Source organism: Uloborus diversus, chromosome 7 (genome assembly GCF_026930045.1).
Source record: "Uloborus diversus isolate 005 chromosome 7, Udiv.v.3.1, whole genome shotgun sequence".
NCBI lineage: Eukaryota > Metazoa > Arthropoda > Arachnida > Araneae > Uloboridae > Uloborus > Uloborus diversus.
Window position 1 is genome coordinate 131,846,502 of NC_072737.1, and position 22,425 is coordinate 131,868,926.

A 22,425-nucleotide genomic window follows, 5' to 3' on the forward strand; every position below is an offset into this window, starting at 1 on the left:
TTAAAGGTTAGTTGAAGTAAAAAGAAATATGGAGTAAATGAAAACTAGCTCTATTACCCCACTTGTGGTAACTTTTGAAACTAAACTGCTGCTGAGGTAACATACAGAAGAGATTTTGAGAGATTCGCGTGTTTCTACAGAATTGTGCAATTGTTATCATTGTAAAAATGGATAAATAAATAAGAATGCAAGAAGCATCAATCGTTTACGAGCTTACTTTCCCGTATACCCATACTACTTTCTGGTACATGATCAATATTCTCAAAAAACGAACAAATAAAATAGCAGCACCTTTTAAACAAAGCAGCTAATGCCCTTTTTTCCATTAAAAATCTTTTTAATAGCTTTCAAAAAGAAAGAATAACAATTAAAATTAATAAACTCTTTAAAATAAATACATCATATAAAAAAAAAGAGTCGTTTCTTTTTCCCTTGCTGCCAAAAATATTTTTTAAATGAATTAATGCACTTACCAAAATAAATAAAAACAATAAAATGTCAACTTAAAAAAATAATTTTCATTGTCAAAAAAAAAAAAAAAAAAAAAAAGAAAGAAAAAATTAATTTGAATTTTGACATTTCGAATTCAAATTATGTTTTTCGAAATCACGAGTGTGTGTATGTTTGTGTGTGTGTTTGTGTGTGGGGGGTATGTGTGTTTGTGTGTAGGGGTATGTGTATGTGTGTGTAGGCATGTGTGTTTGTGTCTGTGTACTGGCATAAGTGTGTGGGTGGTTGTGTGTATGAATGCATGTATGTTTTTGTGTGTGTGTATGTGTAGGTGTCTGTATGTATACGTGTGTATATGTGTATGCGTGTGTGTATGTGTTTGTGTGTGTGTATGTGTAGCTGTCTGTATGTATACGTTTGTATATGTGTATGCGTTGTGTATGTGCGTGTATGTGTTTGTGTGTGTGTATTTATGTGTATGTGTGTGTAGTTGTGTATGTACGCGCGTCTGTGTGTAGGACATGGATGCAACCTGGAGACGGCTTTCGCTGTAAGAGCAGCATCGTGAGGAGCCGGTCGGCGGTGATGGTGCGGAGGATGGCGGTGGGAAAATAAAATGATAGGACATCACAAAACAGTCAAGTGAGAACAATAAGCAATCGTGATTGCTCAAAAAAAAAAAAAAAAATCGTCAGCGCATATCTTTATGCAGAAACATAAATGATTTCGAGTTTATCCGCCGAAAACTGAATACCTAAATTAAAACTTTAGCGTGAAAATAAAAACAAGTCATATCAACAATAATTATTTCACAGTTAAAACCATAGCTGTGGAGTCGGAGTCGGAGTCAATCTCATTTTGAGATAAAGTAGTTGGAGTCGAATATCCAAGAATCGGAGTCAGTCATTTGTCATCCGGGTATAAATTTTTGCCAAAGCTACGAAATCAGAGTCGAAATCGGGGAGTCGGAGTCGGTTAATTGTCAGGCACAGGAGTCGGAGTCGGAGTCAGGTGCCCCTAAATTCTAGGAATCGGAGTCTCGAGTTGGGCGTCAAGAGCTATTTCCAACAAAATTTGTTTGAAAAAAATTCGCCTTCAAGTACGGAATCTACATTGACTTTCAGTTTTCCCGTAGGCGCTAATGTTAAAGGATTTGAACTGTTCAAAATTGAACGGAAAATTGTTCAAATCAAAAAGATATTCTATATAAAAGTTTTTCATCAAATGCTTTTTCCTAGAAAGTTTGTTTGAAGCAAATTCGCCTCACAGTTCGGAATTGCCTTGAATTTCCCTGTAGGCGATAATGTTAAGTTTTTTTGAACTGTTCAAAATTGAATCAAAAAATGAAATATAGGAATGAGGTGTCCTCGCCGAGATCTTTCAAAAAAAAAAAAAAAATCGAATCGGATTATTCACTCAAACGTTATTGGGGGGGGGGGGGGGGAGACAGGCACACAGGACCTACAGACACTTTTCCCCATCTCAATACCTTACTTTCCAATTTTTAATTTTTCGATATCTATTTAATTATTTTATTTATTTTTGACTTGTTTGTTTTTTGCGATATTTTTAAAATGCATTAGGCCTTCTTTCATGCTTTTTTCTTCTTTTTCTGACTTTTGCTGGGAAAGTAGGCTAAAAAACCGAAAAGTCGGTTTTTTGAATTTTTGGCACAAATTTGAGCTTATATAAAAAAAGTGCAAATACTAAAGTTGAAGATCTTTTTATTATCAACAATTTTGTCGTTTTATTCTTTTCGGCAGGACTTGTAGTTTTACAATAAATAGTTTTCAACCCTGAAACCCCCTGTCCTCTCCCCTTCCCGACCTCAGATCGCCCGCAAATTATTTTTTCTATTTATTTTATTATATTTTCTTACTTTTCTAAGAGATTTCATCCTGTTCTAAATTTTTTTGGTCTCAAAGATTAAAAGCACTGGTCTATACAGGAAATGTGCCAGGGAAAAATGAGAAAAAAGAGCGAACAAACTAGAGCTCAACATATATGTACAGAACTAGATAAAGCATGAAGTACTCCCTAAATGATAACAGAAATTTCAAAATCTGTTTTTAAAAAGCTGTTTCAGTCGGGAACTAGATCAGTGATATTAAGGCAGCGGATAGTGCTGTAACAAATGCGGTATTGGTCTTGTTTACTAGGCAACCCTAATCTTACGAGTGTATTGGGGCGGGGTTGGTCATAACAATCGTTTCTTGTTTATTTTGTATTACCATATTACTATTACCAATGTAACTTAAAATCAAGAATTTTATTTGGTTTTAATTCCGTCCTCCCGCCAGTATCCCTGGGCTGCTGTATATGATCATGTACAACGCAACATAGTCAAATGAAGAGTTTCTATCTTTGGTTACGCTGTTTTGACTTAGTTTGTTTTGTGACTTAAACATTTTTTCATCAAATTGTCCCTATTACTCGATAAATGAAACGAGCTGATGTGTGCCTCACATGACTTCCTTTTACTCCAATTTAATGTCATTTTCCCATTGGTAAGTTTAATGTGATTCAATAGTTTACTTTCTAAATATCACCAACAGTGGCCAAATTAAAACCAGATTTAAAAAAAACAGCCAAATTTGTCACCAAGTTGGCGACAAAACTTGGCAACCAAAAGACTGGCGATACATTGCCAAGTGTCCGCCAAATGATAACACCACTTGAGTTTAAATCGAAATTAACAATGATTTCCCCTCAAAAAGGGACAAAAGTCCCTCTTAGAAACACCCGAATGCAACCACAAGGGGAGGTGCATAACTAGATCCCACAGGAGTCTACGTACCAAATTTCAACTTTCTAGGGCATACCGTTCTTGAGTTATGTGACATACGTACGCACATACGCACATACGTACATACAGACGTCACGAGAAAACTCGTTGTAATTAACTCGGGAATCGTCAAAATGGATATTTCGCGTGTCTATACGTTCTTAGGCACCTATCCATGTGTGGACGAGTCGAAAAAAAAAACTCAACATTCATTCGGGGGTGAGCAAAATGGAAATTAAGGCCGATTTTTGCGCGAAAATTTTTTCGCGAATACAATACTTCCTTTTTTGTAAAATGAAGTAAAAATGATATATTTTCTTTTAGGATACTTTGTTATACATAAATAGTTCACCTACCATGAGCATCAGTATTGCTGTTATAGTTTAATATATGAAAATAGTTCAGAACTGTAGTTATGTAACATAACTTCTCTGCAAAACATTTGGATACTTACACGCATGGACTCGCACAGCTATCCGTACAGCTCTTAATCATATCACTAGTCACAGTAACAACATCTGAAAATAAATATCTAATTAGAAACTGAACTTTTTAGCAAGCCCCTTTTTTTTTTGGATATTTTTTAAACATAAGCACTGCATCGTTGGTCAAACTAAATTTTGATCGTCTTGATTTTTTTTAACTGCATTTTAACCCAAAAAGAACTAAAAAATAAAAATTTTGGCACAAAATTTAGAGATAGAAAACATTTACGCACGTTCATGAAACTTAACTGTGGTTTGTTGCAACCACAAGAACGAACTACAGCGGTTTGAGCTTTGTTAATCCTGCAACAATACTCGTATATCATTGATCTCGTGATTTATTTTTATTCGATGCCTGAAATTCGTAGGGTTTGGGTACCAAAAATGCAGGAGTAGGGAGTGATTAAAATTTTGCTTATATTATTTTTTATTTACTTGACGGATTATTTGATTTCAACTTTTTACGTCATTTAATGGCTTTTCTGTCACTTGGTGGCTTATTTTACATTTCAATGCATTTCTTTATTTATTTGAAGGACTTATTTCTAATTTAAATGATTGATTTAGTTTTATTTAAAGGCTTGTTTTGTTTGAGAGTAAGGTAGGTGCGGGTATTAAGGCCTGTCAGGTAATAAGGCCTAAACAGCGAAAATATAATTTAAAATGGTTGTAGCCACTCAAAAACGCTATCGTAGATAGTTTACACTCCCAGATGGCTCCTCAAACTGGTCGCAACGCCATGCTCAGTTGTTTTGATCAGCGAGCCCAGATTCATTTTCACGGAACGCTTGTAAGACACGAATAATAAAAAATCATCGGATTGAAATGTAAGTAATTTTTGGAATGTCATACTTTTATGCATAGTTTTGCGGTACAGTTATCTGTCTTGAATGCTTCTATCGGTATTTCATGTCTGAGTGAAATAATATGATCGAATTATTTTACTTTTTTGTATTTTTTTAAATTCGACGTCAGCGGCTAATAAGGCCTACGAAAGTTGACCGTAGGCCTTATTATACTCCTTTTTTTTGTAACGTAGTTTTTCAGCTGTGCATCTTATTTTGAACCTTTCTCAACATGGTATGAGTGTTTACTAGTAATTGCGGCTGTTTGCGACTTGGTTCATTCTTATTTTAGTGCCTACATCACGATGCTCCCCAAACGAGCACTGTGGTCTGATAATGACTTAGTGTCGGCTGTCCAAGCAGTAAGAAGAGGTATGCTGAGCTCATATAAAGCAGCTGTGAAGTATAATGTTCCCAGGAGAACCATTAGAAACCATCTCCAGACCGGAAGTTTGAAAAAAAAAACACTTGGTAGAAAACCTATTCTCAGTGATGACCAGGAAGCTGATCTTTTCATCAGAATTTTGAGGTTTGCTGAAGTAGGGTTGCCTGTGACACCACGTATTCTCCGACGCTTGGTTTATAAATTTTGTGAGCTTAATAACATAAAGCATAATTTTAATAAACTTGCTAAAGTTGCTGGTAAAGATTGGTTTAAAGCATTTATGAAAAGACACCCAGAAATATCTAGACGAAAAGCTCAATTTATGAACACGACCAGAACTTAAAAGCTTAACAAAGTTATTTTTAATGATCACTTTAACAGACTGAATGAAATTTATGATAATCTGGACTTGAGAAGTCATCCTGAAAGAATATACAACATGGATGAGAAAGGGAAAAAATATACAACATGGATGAGACTTGGTACTGCTATACCACCAATGATAATATTTAAAGGCAAACACTTGAAGGCAGAATTATATGACAATTTGCCACCAGGTTCTTTAGTAGAAAAATCTACAAAGGGCTATATGACTAATAAACTTTTTACAGAATTTCTAAGGCACCTATCTAGATTTAAAAGTGCAAAAAAGTCCCTTTTAATATTTGATGGAGCGGCTTGTCACCTAGACTTAACAATCGTTAAAGTCGCAGATTCTCTCTATATATCATTATACAGTTTACCTTCGAACACCACTCATGAACTCCAACCCCTTGATAAAGTCGTCTATCGATCATTTGAACACCACTGGGATGCAGAAGTTTCATCATTTATGGAACTAAACCCAGACAAAAAGCTCACCAAGGCACGGTTTAATGTTATTCTTTCAAATGTCTGGTCTAAATGCATGACACATAGTAACATTACAAGCGGCTTTAAAGTCACTGGTTTGTATCCATTGAATCCACAGGCTATTTCAGAAACAGCTTTTGCTCCGTCTGTATTAGCAGAAATTCCAGCTCCCGAAGCAGACAAATTTCAAGAAAAAAATTCGCAACCTCGCACCTCCCTCACGCCAATAACCCCAAGCCTTCCACATCGACAGCACACGATGAAATAATTAATAGTACCCCAAACAAACCTCCTGGAACGACGTACGGCATGGTTTACGGTTCTAGTTCGGACGATGAAGAGGACAATGTACCACTAGCTCAACTAAAAAAAAAAAGCATTTCAGGAGCTTATGCGTACTCCAGTGAAAAATACTGAAAAAACATCAATTTTAAGAAGAAAATCTATTAATTATCGAGGAATTAAGGTCACCAAAGAACCGTTTGAAGAATATAGAAAAGAGAAAATAGCAAAAAATGACGTCAACCCTCAAAGAAAGACGATAAAAAAAATACCAAAAAAAAAAACGATGCTAGTTGGTACTGTCACGCTTGTAAGGTGGATAAAATGATTGACATGAGGCCCTGTTCAAAATGCAACAGGTGGTATCATGAGCAATGCGTCGGTTTGACAGCCGATGACGAAGATATTTTTGAATGCCCTGACGGCTGTTAATTTTTTTTTTTTTTGTTATTTTGAAGATTTTCAGCGCGAGTAATGCTTAAGGATATTACAAATTATCTCAATTACCAACGTTAATAGCTTATTTTACTTATTTACGAGAGTTAAAATATTAGGCCTTATTACCCTACCGTAGTATAATAAGGCCTAATTGTAAGGTTTTTTTAAGTAATTAATTTTATGTTTGTTTTCGGCAAGAAAGGCCGTTTTTGGTTATGTTCTTGTAGTAATTGAATGGTACTTTAATTAAATTTGCAATTTGCTGATTCGGATCCTTTTCTTTCCATTTTATTCCAAATCTCCCTTAGGTAGGCCTTATTACCCGCACCTACCTTACATTAAAAAGTCGAAATAGCGTATGATATCGCCAAACAAGTAGTTAAGTAACATAACTTAGACCAAATACGATGGCAATGAACAAAATGAAAAATGATTGCCAAAATTAAAAATTAGGCAAGTGAAATACCACGAAAAATAACCAAATTCTCCAAATTCACCATATTTTTATGTATGTAGAAAAATGCTTTAAAAACGATTCTTTTAAGAAATATTGCTTCTTACGCGCGTGCATGATTACACGCACCAATTCTTTGGAGTTATGAAAAAACATCTATTGTTTAATAGACGTAAAAGGAGATAGTATGGTGTTCACATCAGATGTTTTTCATTTGCATTTCTTATAAATTTTATGTAGCTTTTGACAAAAGTAAGCATTAATTAAATCAGAACGGCGATTATACGAAATTGTTGGGATCGGACCCAGTTTGGATAAGCAAAAGTTCGAATTATTGGACAAACTACTTCAGGAATGTTCCTAAACATTCCAGAACGTTATTTTTTACGGAGGAACTTTTTAAAACGCAGCAGATGTATATATTTTTAAATTAAACTAAGCAATGAATTGAGTGTGCACAATTTTCCTCCACCTTTTATCGAGGGGTGGTAGCTCTAAATACATGCTTGCTAAAAAAACTGTATGTTTATAAGTATGAAAATGAATTGTAAACAATGAAAATTCCCTTTTTTCCTTTGTAATTTTATTTATTTGATTTTTAGGGAAATATTTTATACGTTTTACATTTTCTGAACAGCGAAGAGCAACGGAGGAATGCATAAGAATCAACAGCACAGGGTTATACGAGAAATAGCAATTCTGCTGTCGTCACCTTGATTTCATCCTCTTTTTGACAATCGCTTAAAATCTTGTTACTGACCCTCAAGGTACTGTCTGACCACGGATTGTATGGAAAGGCAAGCATCCGGTTTACAGGCGGAAATGGACGCAACTATTAGTTTTTAGGGATGTCGACTTTTTCAGATGCATGTTAGCCTCTAAGTAAACAGTCTCACTCAAATTGCGGAACACACGCACCAAATTTTTACTTTTTCCCCTCATTCAGATAGACTCGTCTAAACTGGACGCTTTCCAATTCCATAGAATCCGTGGTTGAACAGTAATAAAATTTATTGAAGAATGATCTGAATTTGATGCATTTTTTAAAATCTTTTTCGTTCTCTTTAAAAAAATGAGCCGAATGAAATTTTTTTCTGAATGAGATAAAGTCTTTGGACAGTTGGAAGTTCGGTCAATTGGACATTGGATAAGCGGCGCTCTACTGTAATAACACAAGTTCAGTTCACAGTTTAGCATTTTAAGTTGATGCTTTTTCAAAATGTTATATCATTATTTAAGAAACGGAACTTTGAGAAGTTTAACAAGTGTGTTAAATTACTTGTTAGGTGAAAGAGATTTGAAACTCAATGACTTTGGAAAAAATTATATGTAAAGGTACAACTTAGTAATTTGTACAACTTAGTAGATTGGAGATGTAAACGAAGTGGATTACCTCTTTCGCACAGTGGTTCCATGTGAGGATAAGCCACATTTTTATCGATGCACTTTCCTTCCGCAATTAGCGTGTTCAGTTTGCAGTATTCAATACACATCTGAACAACATGAAAGAAAAGAAAGATAGGGATTTAAAATTAAAGTGAAGAATAAAACGAAATGCACTCATTTAAATACGTATTTATTTTTCACTAGCTTTTGCCCGCGGCTTCGCTCACGTTGATGTAGTTTTTTTCAATTGATTTAAGTTAATGGTCATTACAAGCAGAGGTCAAATAGTTACCAAAAAATTGTTTATCTCTAGTTTCGCCGACATTTCAAATTGTCTGCCCCCTTAAATATATCAAAAGGTATGATTAAAACTGAAAATTAGGGGGAAGGGGAGTAAATGAAATGTCGGCAAAACTGAGAAGACACCCAAAAATCACAAAAAATAAATCATGAAAACGTTCAGGAATTGTAAAGAAGTCAGTTTGGGTAATTCCCAAAAAATCCAATTCGAGTAAGGTCAACTATGTGTGCAAAGACAAAGTAATGGAAGTTTTTGCGCGGATTATGAATTTACGAATTAGTTGCCGAATTATTTTACGTGTTAACAAATTTTAAAAAAGAAATATTAAAGAAATGGCGATATTTGGTTACATGGTGAAAACCGAGAAACACAGTACTGCGTAGTCTTTAGCTTCAAAAACAGCGACAGTTGAAAAAAATACCAAATGCCTTAGCCATTGAAATGATTCCACAAAAAAAGTTTGGCTAGATTCCAGCTGATCGATTAAATACCCAGTCAATACAAATAAATAAAAAAAAAACCATTAATTGCCTCAAAAATTGCCTTGAAATGGAAAAAAAAATCAGCCAAATCCATGTACTATTTGCCAATCTTGTGCAAAAATCTTACTTCAAGATTTGACTTGAGAAAAGCCTTGAACAGTCACGAAAATCAAAGATAGTCAACAATACAATAGTCGCTATCGACAGGGAGTCGAGATGATACACTAAATATTGTATTGAGTTAAGGAAAGCCTTCGAACATGGAACTAAAAAGCTCATAACTCGTTTTTTATTCTACTTAGAAATTTCGAACAGGTGCCATCTTCAGCAGAAAAATCAGAGCTTTCGATAGACATATAATGTGCAAGTATTTTTTCATCCCCATATAAGAGAATTTATACGAAAATTGTGTTTGATTGCCTCCCTAAGGGGGTTTTGCCCCCCATAATGGAACGAAAACTACCCTATGTGTTATTCTGATGCATAAGCTCTATTATTGTAAAGTTTTATCAAAATCCATTCAGTAGTTTTTGCGTGAAAGAGTAACAAACATCCATACATCCATACATCCATACAGACAAACTTTCACATACATAATAGTAGTAAGATTCACTGGCAGAAAACTATCTGTTAGCATGACAGCGTTTCTATAGATAAAAGAAATTTCGGAGATGCGTCTGCAAATCTGAAAGTTGATGTTTGAGGTGAGAATGACGACAACAACGCCACTATGAACATACGCATCTCTCTTACTTTTTGATACTCCGTTTAAAATCTAAGCCTTACGCTCAGAGAGCATTTAACCCAACTTTGCCACGAACCTTAAGGACCTTTTGACTCAGCGGTTAAAGTACTGGGTACGCATCGCAAGAGTCCGTGGTTCAAATCCCGCCACCCTCGCATCACCCTCCACGTCTACACCCGTCAGCCACATATTGGTGATCCGAATCAGAAGGTTGTATGTTCAGATCACGTCCGGGTCATCAACGTGCGGCGTACGGATGTAGACATGGAGGGGGACGCGATGTGTGTCCCGTGCAAGATTTGAACCACGGACTCTTGTGATGCTAACCCAGTACGTTAACCGCTTTGCCAAAAGGACCTTAAAGCTCGGGGGCAAAGTTTATGTGCTCTTTAAAGGCAACGGAACATATATGTCCCCTACCATCAAATCTAATATATAAAAATCTTCTGTCACGGTGTTAGTGTTTGAACTCCTCCGAAACTACTCGACCATTTTTTATGAAATTTTTTATGTATATTTAGTAGGGATGAGAATCTCTAATATATAAAAATTTCCTGTCATGGTGTTAGTGTTTGAACTCCTCCGAAACGGCTCGACCGTTTTTTATGAATTTTTTTATGTGTATTTGTTAGGTATGAGAATAGGACATAAAGTATATTTCATATCGCTAGGAAATCAGGGTGCCCCTATCCAGAATTTTTTTTGTTGAAAATCATTGTAAAAACCATTGTTGAACCATTGTTGAAAATCATTGTAAAAACTATCGTTGAAAATTATTTAAAAAAAAAATACCATTGTTGAAAACCATTGGGCAACAAAAAATGTAAACGTCGAAGATTTAAACTTCAAGATACAGCAGTCATTGCCTGGCGACTTGGTACCATACAAATCGATCGATACAGTTTGCGATGCTAACGAAGCTGTAAATTATACAGCAGAGTTCTTGTACTCACTGAATTTGTCAGACATGTCCCGTCACCTTCTACGACTATAAGTTAGATCTCCGGCTATTTTACCTCGAAATTTGAACCTACCACGTCTGTGCAACAGCACGCGATTGGTCATTTAAAAAATGATGAAAAACGTTATCGAAGCCAACATTTTAACTGGTGAATTACGAGCTAAAACGTTTTGCTGCCACGAATTCCAATGATTCTCACAAATGTGCCAATGGAATTCAAACGCTTTTATTAAATTGGCATTTGCAATGACAATCACAAGTCGCAAGAATAAACGATATGTGTGTTTGCAGCTTAGCTTTGCACATACGAGGCATGTTCTCGCGTGTGCAAATCATCGAGCTTATTTCTGTTGGCTAAAGATGGGAACTGACAAAAAAATATCATTCATTCGATTTCTTCTCGAAATGAATATTGATTTTCTTCATTTCATTGTTATACTTTTGGATAAAAAATATATTACCTGTTTCACACAACGTTCAAATTTTAAGCGATCAAACTATTAATTTCTTACGTTAACGAAATACATTGTATTGAGAAAACGAATGGTTATTGTTTTTTGTTTTTATATGCGATCATCGTCTTCTACAGCACTTCATTTACTTTCCTTAATAGATCCTATCCCCACTCACTTGCAATTCATTCGTTATGTTTTAATTAACAACCGAAATATTAACTGGAAATAATTTATGTGGCAGAACAAGATTTGCCACTCAGCTAGTTTATTATAAAAACTGGAGGATACAAATAATTTGTGAATTATGTATTTCAGGAAACATAATGTTTAATAATATATATTGCTGAAAATGCTACAAATTTCATAACAGAGAGCATTGATTTCACTTGAAGATGAATTGATTTAGTTAAAGCTTTAAGACGTAACCATTTCTGAACGTTGTAAAATTAAATGTTTAAATTATTGCTCAAATTTACTTTAGATACACTTTGATAAAAGGTATTAAACTAAAACATAAAAAACTATCAATTCAAAAATCAAAAGAATGCCATCGCGTCCTTTCTAACAAAACGCACTTACCTGCATCCACCCACAAGTAGTACAAACACGAGGATGAACATGAAGATTCAGCTAGGTTAATGACTTCATCCTTAATCGCAACAGCTATTGCTCAGTGTGCATGCAAATTAAATGCCTTTTTTCCTCCGATTATAAATTAAAGCTGTTCCGATACTTTAACATAAATGACAAAGAAATTGAGTTCTTAAATTTTATTTATACCAGGAAAAAAGGATTTCACTTCACAAATTGAAAACACTTGCAGGCAATCATTCAGCATTAGTACGGTATGATTCTTGACATTAAAAGAAAAAAAAAAAACTTATGAAAAATCCTTTTAAGATACTACATCGCGTTTACGAGAATCATGGAAGTTCGGCTTCAGTAGGCAGCCGATATCTTTTAAAATTTCATGATATGCAACTGGATTTTTTTATGAGATGCCACAGCTACGTGGCTACGAAATTTTGAAATATATAAATTACTATCTTTCGCGCATGCGCAGTGAGAAACTTCGCACGTAATAATTCAAAATCCCGCAAATGGATTTGGTATTTTTAAAAGAAGTGCTTCGTGAATGTAAGTGATGCTTACTACCCCATAAAATAATTTTACATAGCAAGTGAGCTAATTTCTGAAATTTACAGCTTATTCCGGCTATTTAGGATAAAGAATAATCTAAAAACATATTTTATTCCATAAATTTATTGCTGATTCTTTAATTGTATATCTGATTTAATTTCTTTTGAAAAACGGCAACTGAAGAATATCTTTATCTTGATCAAAAGTTACAGAACAGGTCACTTACTTCTCAAGAAATTCTTTAAAATGTTCCTTTTGGTAAAATAGAGCACATAGGATTTCGTGCATTCTGGGGATGTTGTTTTCCTTACATTGATATTACGCTGGTAAAAAAACTAGTTTTACATGTTGTTCTCGTGTCTTTAGGTAACATATCGTTAAAGCGTTGTGAAAAGTGTGACGGAAACTCCTACTTTCAATACGTAGCACCTCTTATATTTACTATCTACGTGATAAATAACGTTACTTTATTCGACGAAAGTTTTCCTTACATTACAGCAGTAGCCATCGAAACGTGATATTCCATGAACCAGTTTTCATATTTGTAAGTTACGAAATCTTATTTCTAACCATATCTATTTGATTGTCGAAATACATGAAAATTGTTTTGGTACATCATTTTTCAGAAATCGTGTGTCGGGGACAGTTTATTTTCCCTACAATAATAGCGCATATAATGCACAAAATTTCATTCAGTTATAATGCACATTGAACTTTTTGTTTAAAATCTTGAGTGCCAGAGATCAAATTATTAAAATACGAGTAGTAACTTGCACCAGACTTAGATATACTGAGTTGAAAGTGTTTGTAATTGGTCAGTACTAGAGCAATACTGTACTTTTGTATAATTGTTACTAGTAATAATATTATTATTAATTATTCTAAATATTTTTAGCATTGCTGATTGCTCAAAATAGTTTTTTTTTTCATTATTAAAGCGTTTTAGTTATCTAAATTCAACATTTTAATCACCAATGTCGTGAAAACACTATAATATTTCCTATAACTAATTAAGTAGCGTGCTGTTTTAATTTAAAAAAAAAACCCCACAAGGATGAAATATTTTTTAAGTTTACCAGTTCATTTAAAGGGCCTGTTCCTCCATTCTCCTTCCATAGCTTTACATAATCGGTGCAATTAGTATCATAGGGTGCTGGTAGCATTTGCTTCTCTGTCTGAAAAATCGGAAGCACAGCCTAAGAACAATCAGCAAAGATTTTTACTTAATTGCTATAAATACAAATGTATCTTAACGAAGTAGGGGACGAAAGTTGTGGGGTAAAGTGATATATTTAAGGTAACTTACCTTTTTAAAAACGAACAAATTGGAAATTTATTTTAAAAATTACAGTAGGTACATAAAAAGGAACACCATATTATATAATAAAACTTGCATTGAAACATTATTTATTTTTTAGCAGTAAATTTTTACCTTAAAAAAGTGAAAAATTTTCACCTTTTGTTTCATGGGACAAAGTAAAAAATAAAATATTTTTGAAATGAAATGATTTTTATTTGATTATTAAAGATATTTTTGATCAAATGAATGTTTTAATAAAAACATGAATGAATAAATAAATACTAAACGCATTAACAAATAAATGAGTAAATTAATACACGAGAAAAATTAATGAGTGTCAAAAATAGTGGAAAGAATAAGAAAATCAGTGAATGAATGAATAAATAAGTGAATTGCTAAATGAAGGAATGTAAATGAATGAATTAATGAATGAATATGCAGCAGATTTCATAAATGACTAAATACATAAACGAAATGAGCTATTTCACTTTGCCCAGCATGTTCTTGACTAATTGTATAAAACACTTAAAATTAAAAAAGGTTAATTAAAAAAAACAATACAGCACTGAATAATAGTAGTTTTCAGTCCAAAAAAAAACAAGAACTTTGTCATTTTATAATAACAAAACTTTTGGCAAACAACAAAATATTATGAAGAAATAACATTTTTGGGCTTATTAGCCGTGGTCGAAATGAAAAAAAAAAAAAAAAATCCAGCCGTTTCGTCAAGTTCTGCGGCTGACATCCTCAGTGGCTGCGACTGATGAGCTGCTCCGGTCGCTCTGGTATTTAAGCAAACTGCTGGTGGGTGCCGGTTTCTGATTGGATGGCGTTCTCAATTTATTTAGTTTGCTTAAACACCAGAGCGACCGGAGCAGCTCATCAGTAGCAACCACTGAGGATGTCAGCTGCAAAGCTTGACGAAACGTCGGGATTTTCTTTTCCATTTTGACCACGGTCAATAAGCCCGGAAATGTTATTTCTTCAATGTCAACTTTACTGAATGGTGTCGGCCTTAAGTCTCAAAACAGGTGGATAAACTTGCCATTATGTGGAAGTGTTCTTTTTTCATTGAAATTATCCATAAAAATTTGCCAGTAGTCAGAACTTAGCACGTTGATGATTCGGTTGTCTTTGTTTACGGCATTCGAGTTTTTCAATAAATCTTTAACGTCTTATTTTTTGCGTTAAAATTGTATTAGAAGAAAAATTTATTATGGATTGGCTTGAGGAAAATTTGTATTCTATTATTTATCAATTTTCACTTTTTAAGACTGTAAGTATTTTTTAAATGCAATTCTTGAAGCATCACAAAAAATCATTCATTTTTTGAAATTTTCTATGTAAATGAATGTTTTTAAACACTGTGTACTCATTTGTATTGTTTCTAAGTTATACCCTATGTTACTTTAGAATGTCTACTTTGATAATCTGCAGCAAAAGTTCACCCGAGTTTACCCGAAAAATAACAAAGCTATATATAGAGCACATTAATATATTTTCATAAATTTGAGCTTTTTCGATTACTTTTAGGTTCAGTCATGAGTACGACTCAAAATCAATTTCACAGTATTATGAAAGACAGTACATAAAGCAAAGCTATTTGATGCAAAGTTCAAGCAAATAGAAATGGAACTAGCTGAAATTATGGATTTCTCTTGAAAATATCGAAATGGAAAAATATCACCCTGTTTTATTTCTGGGTCTGACTTTGAAGTCAGTCAGTAGCATCAGATTGTCTTTCTATAATCTAATTTAAAATATCCTGTAGTTGTTTTCAATTTATGCACCAGACTGAAACTTGTGAACCAAAAAATAACCGGAAAAAGAAAAATTTATGAAATTAATACTCTGCTTTATTTCTAGCTTTATTATTTTTCTGTGCAAACTCGGGCAAACTTTTGCTGCAGATTGTCAAAATAGACATTATTATAGGAAAACCTGAACGTAGTGCAAATGAGAGCAGAATATTTAAAAATCTTGTCTTGTAAGGAAAAAAAAAAGAGTTGATGTGTTTTTGTGAGGCTTGAAGAAAGGTATTTATAAAAAAAAAAATTAGGAATATATGCATATAAATTGATGAATAATAGAGTACAAACCTTGCTCGAGTGTTTCGTCTAATATCACTTTTAACATAAAAAATAAAAAAAGGAAGGTTTGTTGAAAAACTTGAATAATTCCAAACAAAAGGACAACTGAATCATAAAATTGTTAAGTACCGACTGCTGGTAAATTTTTATGGTTAGTTTCCATGAAAAAAGAACGCTTTCACATACTGCCTTGTTTATTTACCTGTTTTGATGTTCAGGACTGACAAGCTGACAGTTTCGATTTTCGGCCAGCTTTTTGGCTCAAATACCCGTCTGTGCGCAGGTTGTGAAAGCCTTAAGCAGTTTTTAACAAAATATTACAATATGAGTATCAATTGTCTTGTATTATCAAATGCTTTGATCTTCAGGGGTAATTTTTTTCCTGACTGACATCAGTGGCAGATAAGGTAGGTGCGGGTAATAAGGCCTACCTAAGGGAGATTTGGAATAAAATGGAAAGAAAAGGATCCGAATCAGCAAATTGCAAATTTAATTAAAGTACCATTCAATTACTACAAGAACATAACCAAAAACGGCCTTTCTTGCCGAAAACAAACATAAAATTAATTACTTAAAAAAACCTTACAATTAGGCCTTATTATACTACGGTAGGGTAATAAGGCCTAATATTTTAACTCTCGTAAATAAGTAAAATAAGCTATTAACGTTGGTAATTGAGATAATTTGTAATATCCTTAAGCATTACTCGCGCTGAAAATCTTCAAAATAACAAAAAAAAAAAAAAAATTAACAGCCGTCAGGGCATTCAAAAATATCTTCGTCATCGGCTGTCAAACCGACGCATTGCTCATGATACCACCTGTTGCATTTTGAACAGGGCCTCATGTCAATCATTTTATCCACCTTACAAGCGTGACAGTACCAACTAGCATCGTTTTTTTTTTGGTATTTTTTTTATCGTCTTTCTTTGAGGGTTGACGTCATTTTTTGCTATTTTCTCTTTTCTATATTCTTCAAACGGTTCTTTGGTGACCTTAATTCCTCGATAATTAATAGATTTTCTTCTTAAAATTGATGTTTTTTCAGTATTTTTCACTGGAGTACGCATAAGCTCCTGAAATGCTTTTTTTTTTAGTTGAGCTAGTGGTACATTGTCCTCTTCATCGTCCGAACTAGAACCGTAAACCATGCCGTACGTCGTTCCAGGAGGTTTGTTTGGGGTACTATTAATTATTTCATCGTGTGCTGTCGATGTGGAAGGCTTGGGGTTATTGGCGTGAGGGAGGTGCGAGGTTGCGAATTTTTTTCTTGAAATTTGTCTGCTTCGGGAGCTGGAATTTCTGCTAATACAGACGGAGCAAAAGCTGTTTCTGAAATAGCCTGTGGATTCAATGGATACAAACCAGTGACTTTAAAGCCGCTTGTAATGTTACTATGTGTCATGCATTTAGACCAGACATTTGAAAGAATAACATTAAACCGTGCCTTGGTGAGCTTTTTGTCTGGGTTTAGTTCCATAAATGATGAAACTTCTGCATCCCAGTGGTGTTCAAATGATCGATAGACGACTTTATCAAGGGGTTGGAGTTCATGAGTGGTGTTCGAAGGTAAACTGTATAATGATATATAGAGAGAATCTGCGACTTTAACGATTGTTAAGTCTAGGTGACAAGCCGCTCCATCAAATATTAAAAGGGACTTTTTTGCACTTTTAAATCTAGATAGGTGCCTTAGAAATTCTGTAAAAAGTTTATTAGTCATATAGCCCTTTGTAGATTTTTCTACTAAAGAACCTGGTGGCAAATTGTCATATAATTCTGCCTTCAAGTGTTTGCCTTTAAATATTATCATTGGTGGTATAGCAGTACCAAGTCTCATCCATGTTGTATATTTTTTCCCTTTCTCATCCATGTTGTATATTCTTTCAGGATGACTTCTCAAGTCCAGATTATCATAAATTTCATTCAGTCTGTTAAAGTGATCATTAAAAATAACTTTGTTAAGCTTTTAAGTTCTGGTCGTGTTCATAAATTGAGCTTTTCGTCTAGATATTTCTGGGTGTCTTTTCATAAATGCTTTAAACCAATCTTTACCAGCAACTTTAGCAAGTTTATTAAAATTATGCTTTATGTTATTAAGCTCACAAAATTTATAAACCAAGCGTCGGAGAATACGTGGTGTCACAGGCAACCCTACTTCAGCAAACCTCAAAATTCTGATGAAAAGATCAGCTTCCTGGTCATCACTGAGAATAGGTTTTCTACCAAGTGTTTTTTTTTCAAACTTCCGGTCTGGAGATGGTTTCTAATGGTTCTCCTGGGAACATTATACTTCACAGCTGCTTTATATGAGCTCAGCATACCTCTTCTTACTGCTTGGACAGCCGACACTAAGTCATTATCAGACCACAGTGCTCGTTTGGGGAGCATCGTGATGTAGGCACTAAAATAAGAATGAACCAAGTCGCAAACAGCCGCAATTACTAGTAAACACTCATACCATGTTGAGAAAGGTTCAAAATAAGATGCACAGCTGAAAAACTACGTTACAAAAAAAAGGAGTATAATAAGGCCTACGGTCAACTTTCGTAGGCCTTATTAGCCGCTGACGTCGAATTTAAAAAAATACAAAAAAGTAAAATAATTCGATCATATTATTTCACTCAGACATGAAATACCGATAGAAGCATTCAAGACAGATAACTGTACCGCAAAACTATGCATAAAAGTATGACATTCCAAAAATTACTTACATTTCAATCCGACGATTTTTTATTATTCGTGTCTTACAAGCGTTCCGTGAAAATGAATCTGGGCTCGCTGATCAAAACAACTGAGCATGGCGTTGCGACCAGTTTGAGGAGCCATCTGGGAGTGTAAACTATCTACGATAGCGTTTTTGAGTGGCTACAACCATTTTAAATTATATTTTCGCTGTTTAGGCCTTATTACCTGACAGGCCTTAATACCCGCACCTACCTTACAAGGAAAGGGTCATGGGGGTTGGCCTATCCTAAACCGTCGCCAACAGTATCCGTTCTCATTGTGCATAAAATGTAAACGATTACAGTATGTTTTCATTTCATTAATTATTTTTGAACGTAAATGTTTGAACTACTACTTCGTTTCATTGCTTATGTAATTAATTTGCAACATTTATCCCCAATTTGATGCCTCATTCCTAGCCGATTTGGTGATTTTTATTGATCCTCAATCAGTTTCAGAAATATTTTGTACCTAAAACCGTAGATTCGTTTATGGGCGGGGGGGGGGGGGGTCCTAAATAGTTTTCTGTATCCTCCCTTGACTGGCATAGACGACATGTGGAACTTCACATTTCAAATATTACCGGAAAGGGGGCACAAAAAACTGAGTAAATGTTTCACCATTTTACTTTGCCCCAAATTTTGCATCACGAGCAAGGTATTTAGTTAAGTGACATTTGTACAACACGAGTGATACTGACTTCATGCCTGCATCAGAGACTGAATTTTCGTCATAAATTTTTTTTTCACCTCTTTATTGGTCCGCTATAATTTTAAAATATGTTCGCTCGTTGCTATTCGCTTTGTCATTGGCTGTCTTCATTCCAGTATTGAAATTTATTTTCACCATGTTTTATTAGCTCCTTTATAACGTCATATAGAGTAGAAGTAGAGAAACCGGTAGTTGGTGTATCTCTGGCAAAACGATACGTATTCTTGAACGCGATCATTTAAATGTTTGGGTTGAAAGAGGCGAAATGTTAGATTGTCACAATGCCAATTATGAACAGCAAAAGTCGTAGTTTGAAAAACGTGTTAGCTTTACTCACCCGTACTTTAGCAATTGGAACCGTTTAAGCTTCAACCGATCGGATGTCAACATGTCAAAGTCAGACTATTTCATGTGCAACAGTCACTTGCGACAAGCGTATTTTGTTGCCGTCCTATTTGACGTGAAATTATGAAGAGGCTTACGCATTTTAGTGGATTTTTTTAAAGTATTAAATGCATGGGGAAAAAAATGTGTTACGCGTAACGGTGAATCTCTCTTGGTATTCAAAAAGGTTTAAAGTACTCGCAAAGTTGAAACGTCCATATTAACGGGGGAGGGATAGTGTCGCATTAAGAGAATTGTCAATAGTAAAATTGAAAAAATAAAATTAAAAAACACGGTAAGACTCTAAAAGCCAATTAATCTTCAATAAGGAGTATATCTCTTTGAAAGAAGAGACTATCTTTATATAATACTACTAGGGATAAAAGCAATCAATTCCTATCTATGTTTCAAAAAGGCTTAAGCAGTGAGTTTATTGAAATTAAGTTGCAAAGAACATAAATGAAAAAAAGCATCTGTGTCGAAAATTCTTGCGACACGCTGCTCAAGGTTACATTCTACCCTTTTTTGTTTCAATAATCTAGCGATACTAGCATAGCAGAAAAAGTCAAAGTATTTTAACAAATATTAAATATTTTTTATCGACGAATTGTTTTTTATTTGAAAAGGTAATTATTAATTACATTTGGAGAGATGTAACCCTGAGCTGTCTGTATTCGTGAAGTAGAGAGATTAACATAGAGTCAAATCACCATTGAAACGTAAGCTTCGTATTCCACTCCACCTTGAAATGAATACCCTTTGGCGTACGGGCTGATGAGACGCCTTCGATCGTGCACTGCTCCTTGTATGAGTATCGGCTCGGTATAGATCATGTATTCTTCTGGTTGTGTGAATAAATACACATCAAAGTCTATAAAATTAGGGAGCATTGGAAACATTTATAATTAATTATAAGATAGCACTAACACCATAAATATTGACTAAAGTGAAAAACAAAATGGCAGTATGAAAATACAGATACAAAATGAATTTGAGATTGCGCAATACCTTTCATGTCAGGCGTTTTACAAAACAGCTTTGTTATATGTCTGACCGGGGGAGAGAAGGCGGGAGATCGCCGCTCACACAAGCTTTTTTTTATAGTTAAAATAATACAAATTCAATATAAATTGGTTTCAAACCGCCTAACTGCATCTTGTTTAATGAGTCCCCTCAAACCTCAAATCTTTTTTCCATCTGCAGCCCTAACTAAGTATAGACGGTATCTTTTATAGAATTCATATGCAGAAAAGTGCTCTTAGAATGTCTCTATAGCCCAAAATGGCAAAGTATCTCACTAAATTGATCAATACGAGAAACATCACGTAGTATAATAGGTTTAGAGCAGTTGTAGTCCTTCAAGGCTTTTCCATGTTAAAAAACCTCTAATTTAACTAAGAAACCAATCTTAACCTTTTTTAGAACTTTTAAAACATTCTCTGGTGTATCGGACTGCGTCTGAAGCTTTCTTTTGGAGTGATGATTGGGTATTTCGTTCCGTTTGGCGTGTGTGAAACAAAATCCAACAACGCCTTACTTTTACGTCAGCTGATTATTTCTAAAATGCTATATTAGTTTAGCAGCAATAGAAGACAAAAACAAGCACCAATGTGGCCAGATTAAATTCCTTTATCATATTTCAAAATATTCACATTCACATTTCATACTCACTGAATGTATTGGGGTAAATTTCTGGTTTAGCATCTGGTTCTTCCCATTGTGATTCAATCGTGTAACACATGTTCGGTTCGCCGGATGATGTCACCACAGGAACTCTTCGAAGAGTTCGCCTGCATATAAAAAACATTGTTTTAGACAACGATAGGTAACTGCTCTGTATGAAAATACGTTTTGCTACGTTATCGTTTTCTTTTAAATTAATTATCACTATTTCCAACTTAGAATGGAATCTTTATGTTATAAAAGTAACTCTTGAAAAGAACACTTACTCACAAGGAACTCTCTTCCCTTCAACAACTTTGAAGCACATTTCAACTATTGTGTCATTATGTGCTTCCTTCAGTGCCTCAGCCCATGAAAATTTGTCTTGGATCAAAGTACCATTGTAAACCTGCAATGGAGGTCAGAAATAAAAGAATAACAATTCAAGTAACAATTTTAAAGAAAGTAATCTTACTCTATAACAATTCCCTTGTGAGGATGTCACATTTGGTGTTTAAAGAATTAACACTAGGGCATTTTCAATAGTTTGGTGGGAGGGAAGCAACAAGGGGTCATCCCTCTCTGGCTTTAAGAAAACCTCTTTACATTTGTGCACACGTCATCGCTGTTCTTTAGGTAATGTATATCGAGTTGTTGAAGGTTTTCAATGTAGTCCCTTTTGGACAGTGACCAAAGGGTAGACCAAAAAAGAGATGGGTCGACTCTAGATACTGATTTTGACATCATTTAAATCAAAAACTGGAGGTCAACGCCAAAGAGGAGGACAGCCTGGCGGGGATTTCCTGAATATCGAGTTGTGTCAGTTGTAGGTGAGAGGAACATAAAGGCAAACACTTATTATAACAGTAAGTTACCGCCTTCAAGCCAGGGCTAAGGTAGAACTACATGCAGTATACCAACAGTCCGGTAATCACATCCACAGACTGCAGTTTCGTCCTTGTTATGGAGTCGTGCACCTGTGATGACGCATCTATTTATGGTTTTCTTTAACTGCCTGTAATACTGTACAGTATTCATGGTACGGAGTTTTCCAAAGTATTCTTTTCTTCAATTAAATGATACTGACAAAACTTGCGAACTTCAAC

General features: G+C 34.6%; 1 protein-coding gene across 1 annotated transcript in view; it reads right to left on the bottom strand.

Moving 5' to 3' along the window:
• LOC129226882 (uncharacterized) overlaps positions 1 to 22,425 on the bottom strand; it is a 48,560-nt gene that overhangs the window by 12,099 nt on the left and 14,036 nt on the right. Inside the window, exons 4-9 of the mRNA XM_054861511.1 lie at positions 21,607 to 21,728; positions 21,329 to 21,447; positions 20,368 to 20,528; positions 13,523 to 13,621; positions 8,370 to 8,469; positions 3,690 to 3,753 (exon numbers count right to left, since the gene is read on the bottom strand). Coding sequence (XP_054717486.1) covers positions 3,690 to 3,753; positions 8,370 to 8,469; positions 13,523 to 13,621; positions 20,368 to 20,528; positions 21,329 to 21,447; positions 21,607 to 21,728 — 665 coding nt within the window. The remainder of the gene's footprint in view (positions 1 to 3,689; positions 3,754 to 8,369; positions 8,470 to 13,522; positions 13,622 to 20,367; positions 20,529 to 21,328; positions 21,448 to 21,606; positions 21,729 to 22,425) is intronic.